At 49.1% G+C, this 6,727-nt stretch overlaps 1 protein-coding gene across 1 annotated transcript; it reads left to right on the top strand.

Moving 5' to 3' along the window:
* Positions 1-1,703: 1,703 nt before the first annotated feature.
* On the top strand, positions 1,704-5,361 carry LOC142282261 (centrosome-associated protein 350-like; the record flags this gene model as incomplete). The annotated part of the gene is made up of 7 exons (XM_075332954.1): positions 1,704-1,825; positions 2,777-3,687; positions 3,763-3,910; positions 4,292-4,428; positions 4,559-4,742; positions 4,838-4,971; positions 5,095-5,361. Coding segments are annotated over 7 exons (1,903 nt in total), but the record flags the coding sequence as incomplete, so codon positions are not given.
* Positions 5,362-6,727: the final 1,366 nt, after the last annotated feature.

Here is a 6,727-nt window from a genome sequence, read left to right on the forward strand (position 1 = left end):
GTCTTCCTCGGCCAAGATTTACCACAGGACTTGGAGGATTTTCCTGTCATGGTGTCGCTCTTCCGACCATGCTCCTTGGCCGTTCTCCTTGCCGACCATCCTGTCTTTTCTACAGTCCGGTCTACAGCTAGGACTATCCCTCCATTCCCTCAAGGGACAGGTGTCGGCTCTGTCGGTATTGTTCCAGAGGCGTATCGCCCGACTGGCTCAGGTGCGCACTTTCATGAAGGGCGCATCTCACATCATTCCTCCTTACCGGCGGCCCTTGGATCCCTGGGACCTTAATCTGGTCCTCACGGCCTTACAGAAACCCCCCTTTGAGCCTCTCAGGGAGGTTCCCTTGTCTCGACTTTCACAGAAAGTTGTTTTTCTAGTAGCCATAACTTCTCTCAGGAGAGTTTCTGATTTGGCTGCGCTCTCTTCGGAATCCCCCTTTTTGGCGTTTCACCAAGACAAGGTGGTTCTTCGTCCGTCTCCGGACTTTCTCCCTAAGGTGGTGTCTCCTTTCCACCTTAACCAGGACATTTCATTGCCTTCTCTTTGTCCGGCCCCTGTGCATCGCTTTGAAAAGGCGTTGCATACCTTGGATTTGGTGCGGGCTCTCCGAATCTATGTGTCACGCACCGCCGTTTTTAGGCGGTGCACCTCACTTTTTTTGTGCTAACCACAGGTCAGCGCAAGGGTCTCGCTGCTTCTAAACCGACCCTAGCTCGTTGGATCAGGTCGGCTATCACCGATGCCTACCAGTGTTCTCAGGTGCCTCCCCCGCCGGGGATTAAGGCGCACTCGACCAGAGCTGTCGGTGCCTCCTGGGCTTTCAGGCACCAGGCTACGGCTCAGCAGGTTTGTCAGGCTGCCACGTGGTCCAGTCTGCACACTTTTTCGAAGCACTACCAAGTGCATGCTCATGCTTCGGCAGATGCGAGCTTGGGCAGACGCATTCTTCAGGCGGCTGTCGCCCATTTGTGAAGTTAGGTTTTGCCTACTTCTCAGTTTGGTTTATTTCCCACCCATGGACTGCTTTGGAACGTCCCATGGTTTGGGTCTCCCATAAGGAACGATAAAGAAAAAGAGAATTTTGTTTACTTACCGTAAATTCTTTTTCTTATAGTTCCGACATGGGAGACCCAGCACCCTCCCTGTTGCCTGTTGGCAGTTTTTTTGTTCCGTGTGTTTCACCGGCTGTTGTTAGTAGTCAGAGTTACGGTTATTCCGAGTTTTACTCTATCTCTACTTATGGGTGGATGTCCTCCTTCAGCTTTTGCACTGAACTGGGTAGATTGTCATCCAGGGGGTGTATATAGCCCGGAGGGAGGAGCTACACGTTTGAATGTAGTACTTTGTGTGTCCTCCGGAGGCAGAAGCTATACACCCATGGTTTGGGTCTCCCATGTCGGAACTATAAGAAAAAGAATTTACGGTAAGTAAACAAAATTCTCTTTTTTTTGGAAATTTCACCACACTTTAATTTTTTTTTTCCCAGTACAGTTTGTTACCGAATAAATGTCAAAGTACAACTCGTCCCGCTAAAAATAAGCCCTCAAACGGATATATTGGCGAAAAAAAAAAATTATGGCTTTTAGAAGAAGGGGAGGGAAAAAATGGAAAATCGTCCCCGGGGGAAGGGGCTGGATGACTGTTATTTTTCTAGATATTTGACATTTTATATATTTATAACAAACTTAACTTTTTTTTCTTCTTAGTCTAAGCCTTTGTACCAACCATCTGGTGAATCTGACAAGGAGAACAAGGGCCAAGAGAGACCCCCCAGTGCCTCGTCCAGCAGCGACCTCTCCCTCTCTGAGCCTCTACAGCCTCTACTCAGGTATCGTGAAGGAAAAAATACATCTAAGTTCATAGCATCGCGCAAAAACGTTAGTCCATGTTAAAAGCCTAAAGCCCTGTTCACACTTCTTCGCATTTCTACAGTGTGTGTAATGGACTACGTTTCTCTTTTGTTTCATTGGGGGACCTAGGAGACAATGGGTATATGCTGCTGCCACTAGGAGGCGACACTAGGCAAACATAAAAGTGAACTCCTCCTCCGCAGTATATACCGCCTACTCGCAGGAAATTACTCAGTTTTTGCTTGCTGTCAGGAGGATAGACACGGGGACCTTTTTTCTCCAGCCCCACTTTTCTGCTCGCCTGAAACAAATGGAGATGTTCAGGGGGCCAAAAAAAAACCACAAACTGGGTTAATTGGACCTCAGTTCGGGTCATAGCGGTCTAAGGCCTCCTCGATGGTCTGTTTGAATCATGTCCAAGTTCTGTTTTTAGGGGGATCTGGATGGAACCCCCAAACGCACTAGATATGCAGTGTGAACAGGGCCTAGGTAAGTCATCAGAGAATAACAGATATACAGACTGTTTTGAGGTCAAAGGAAACCTTTTGCAGCCTCTGTATCGGCAATATTACGGCCATTGGTAGATCATAAGAAAACCTGTTACTGAGTGACAGACTAGCAGAGAAGGCGAGGGGGACAAACTTACAGAGGATTGTTCTAACATTTCGCTGCTCTTGCACCGTTTTTGCACAACTCCAAGACTTGATATTAAGTGTCGGCGTTCACTCCTCCATTAATCTTACTCCGACATTCACCTCTTCATTGATCAGGAGCATCTGACTCCAACACCTGGACAACGCCGGTCTGGATGAATTGGGCCCTATAAGTGAAGAGGACTGTTCATTACTGTATACATTTATATACCTTTTTGGTTAATTCTTTTTGCAATTTTTTTTCCTTCTACTTTATCAATGTGTATTTCATTTTAGGAGCGACCTTATGGAAGTCTACTGTCCTCAGTCAAACATGGTGACAGCAAAGGGCACATTACCTCAAACTCAGTTTCTTGCTCTTTCTAAAGACTTGGAATCGTTTCTCAGTCCAAGAAAAAATACAGCCAATAATATGTTTCCAATGACTCAGAAGACCAATGCACAGGTGAAGACAGCCACTGATTTTAAGAGTAACTTGGATCGTATAGAGTCTCTGAAGGCGACGGCGATGTCTCTGTCTTCTAGAATTGAGAATGAAGCTAAAAAATTGGCTGGCGGTTCTCTAAACTTACCGATAGCTTGGTCCTCTGAACCTGACCTCAAACCATCAGTGAAGTTAGCATGGCGAAAACCTGACAGTCCTCCAGAAAAAGAAAGCCGAGTAGATGTGTTCTCCAATAGGATTCAGAAAATGCTGAGTACATGTTCTAGTCATTTCTCCCAGGATGACCTTCCTGGGGCGAGCCAGCTATACCGGAAGCATCCCGAGGAATTGTCTGCATTACTCGAGAGATATGACAAGGAGGGCAACAATCACTCGCCACAAAAACCTGAGCAGGGCGGGATGGCCTCACAGTCTCAGAAGAAGGCAAGCCTTTCTCCTAATTCCAGTACAAGCTCCATCAGTGAAGGTCCCATTCTGAGTGAAGACAGCTTCTCTGAAGGAGAGGGTCAACCACGAAGCACAGCTCTTCATGCAGAAAGTATTCTTAAAAATAAGGAGTATTGTGTCAAGGATTACCAAGCTTTTGCTCCACTCGTTGAGTTCCGGAGAGAAGCTGATAAATATCCACCACTGTCTTCCAATGTGAGACCCGATTTCCAAGGCCCCTGGGAAGAGCTAGCGAAAGGAAGCCCTCACAGCGTTATCAACATCTTCACCAGGACGTTCCAGCCGCATGGGAAAGGTGAGGCTCGTAGTACATGGTCTGTGGATGTCTTAGCCATTGCCAAACAAAACCTTGAATGTTCGTCTCTTCTAGATCTTAATGGGTATGAAGAACGTGAGCCAGATTACCAGCCGGTATTGTCGGCCGGCAGTCCTCACAACAGTCTCTCCTACGCTGACGACTTCATTTCATCCCATCTGAGCGAGTCAGCAACGGATTCCCAAAAAGACGCTCATCAGAGGTTATTGACGTGCGATTTTACAATAGAACTAACGTGTTCTTATTACTACAAAGTTTTGATATTTTGGAGCAATTTTGTGTAAATTGAGATCTTATGATTTAGATTCACTACTAATGGTTAAAAGTAAAAAATAAAAATCCACCTCTTCTATCTACATAGAATCTCATCAGCACCAACTGCCCCCTCCTATGTCAGTAATGGGAAAGTAGATTTTACCTGAGAATTTATTTTAATAATGATTGATCAGTTCTGGCAGAGAAATAAGCAGATTTCCCGGATCAGATTATTACAGCGAATTATCTCTTCGGTACAGTTCTCACTGTGCAGCTTCACTATAGACTAGTAACATTTATCGGTTTTGTTTTTACATATACACTACAGTGATACCAGTGCCTCCAGTGTCCAGAAAGAACTACCTCTTGTAAAATCTCAAAGTAACTCCTCCATCCACTCTTCAAAATTTCCCTCTGCTGCGTCGTCTCCTTCATCCTCTTCCTCCCAGAGAGGCAGCACAAAACGTAAGATGCAATATGGGCTCCTGTGGTGTAGCGTCCGTTAAGTGTCGGATCTACCATAGTGCAGGATTGGTGTATAGCAATGACTCTTGTTTAAAAGGGTCTAAATTATTTTCTCCTATTTGTGGTGTAGGGAAGGTTTGGCAGAATAATACTTCTCCGGTCTCTGTGAAAGTGGAGCAGAACTCATCTGGTTCTGAAAACAAAAGCCAAGGGAGCAAGCGAGCATCTCCAGTACTGACCGCTAGCAAAGAGCGCTCGGCGGGCTCCGACTCTGATAGCACAATGGGCGACATGTCTTCTCGCTCTATTACGAGGTGAGACTTTTACTGCTTCATTGAAATGGAATCTATTATCCAGTATTTTGTATCGGTGACATTTCTACCAACCTTCTCTTTTTTCTATATTTCAGCCTCACGTCCGACACTGGAAAAGAAAACCTAAATCATCAGTCCAACTATAAGGATGTAGGAGGACAAGTCGCACCGCCGTCTGGGCACCAAGGAGGATCACATGCACCGCTTTCCGTAACAGAGACTGGGCAAGGTATGCAGATCACTGATTTTTGGACGGTTGGACCCTTCGATGATGAAAGTTGTACATTTAGATTGAAGGTTAAGCCCCGTAATCGCAAGTCGTGTTTTTCTGGTATGTGATTGTGTATGGCAGGTGCTGTGCGATTCTCCCCCGCTGGGCTACACCAGCGCCTGTCTGCCGAGCTGAACTATCTGGGAGCGATGGAGGAATCTGTGCGGCAGCTGTGCGATGTGGAGCGCGTGCGTGGCATTTCTCTGGCACAACAGGAGACTGTGTCACTCGCACAGATACTGAAGGTACAAGAATATCGGTGCCAACCTGAGGGGGAAATCTTCAATCGTGCAATTAAACTTTATCTTCCCAAATGTTTAAAAAATAGATCTAGTGAAGCGGCGAGCTGTACTGCAGCGCTTACAAGCTCTATTGGGAAGACTTTGCAAGCATGTACTCCTTTCCTAGGAGACCGGTGGGAAGAGAATTAAAAGTCCCCCATTCCTGAGAACACAGAGGATTTTTAATTACCAGTAAATTACAAAGTTGTTTATTTTTCCAAGCACTTTGCAATTTTAACATTTTTTTCTTTGTCGCTCCTAATTGGGAGACCCAGACAATTGGGTGTATAGCTACTGCCTCCGGAGGCCACACAAAGTATTACACTTAAAAGTGTAAGGCCCCTCCCCTTCTGGCTATACACCCTCCCGTGCATCACGGGCTCCTCAGTTTTCATGCTTTGTGCGAAGGAGGCACACATACATGCATAGCTCCACTGTTTAGTCAGCAGCAGCTGCTGACTATGTCGGATGGAAGAAAAGAGGGCCCATAACAGGGCCCCCAGCATGCTCCCTTCTCACCCCACTCTTTGTCGGCGGTGTTTGTTAAGGTTGAGGTACCCATTGCGGGTACAGAGGCTGGAGCCCACATGCTGCATCCTTCCCCATCCCCCTTCGGGCTCTGGGTGAAGTGGGATTTTACCGGTCTCCAGGCACTGAGACCGTGCTCCATCCACAGCCCCTGGAGACTCTGCTGGATATGGAGCTGAGTATCGTCAGGGACAGGCCCTGCTACGTCAAGGTACTCTGTGTCCCCGTATATATCGCGCCCACACCGCAGCATGCTGGGTGTGTTAGTGCGCCGGGGACAACAGCGCTGCGCGCTGGTGCCATTCCTATCTACAGCTCTGCTGAGAGGGGACATGTCTTTGAAACTGCCGCGCCGGCCGCTGTTGTCAGTGTTTTCGCTGCGGCGCGGCTGGGACTTGTGGTGCGCCGGGGACTTCCGCGCTGGCTGTGCATATATGACGGCCGCGCTTATTACTCGAGTCCCCGGCTTTTGCGGCCTAGTTTCGTTCGTTCCCGCCCCCAGGCCTGCCAGTCAGGGGAAGGGCGGGACGCTGTACAGATCGTCAGCGCAGAGGGCTGGAGTCTGCTTTGCATACTCCAGCCCTCACACTGGGAACAGTGGGACGCCAGTTTCCCGCACTTTGTTTGAGGCACGCCCACGGTCCGCCCCTCTTCACAGGACGCCGGCAGCCATTCCTGTGTGCAGTCTGAGCTGGAGAGAGGAGACTGGGAGACCCAGACACGGGGGGGGGGGGGGGGGGGGGGGGGGGGGGGGGGGGGGGGGGGGGGGGGGGGGGGGGGGGGGGGGGGGGGGGGGGGGGGGGGGGGGGGGGGGGGGGGGGGGGGGGGGGGGGGGGGGGGGGGGGGGGGGGGGGGGGGGGGGGGGGGGGGGGATTCTGGTGCCCACACACCCGCTTTTTAGCGGG

This window comes from Anomaloglossus baeobatrachus, unplaced genomic scaffold (genome assembly GCF_048569485.1).
Source record: "Anomaloglossus baeobatrachus isolate aAnoBae1 unplaced genomic scaffold, aAnoBae1.hap1 Scaffold_5028, whole genome shotgun sequence".
In the NCBI taxonomy this organism is placed as follows: Eukaryota; Metazoa; Chordata; class Amphibia; order Anura; family Aromobatidae; genus Anomaloglossus; species Anomaloglossus baeobatrachus.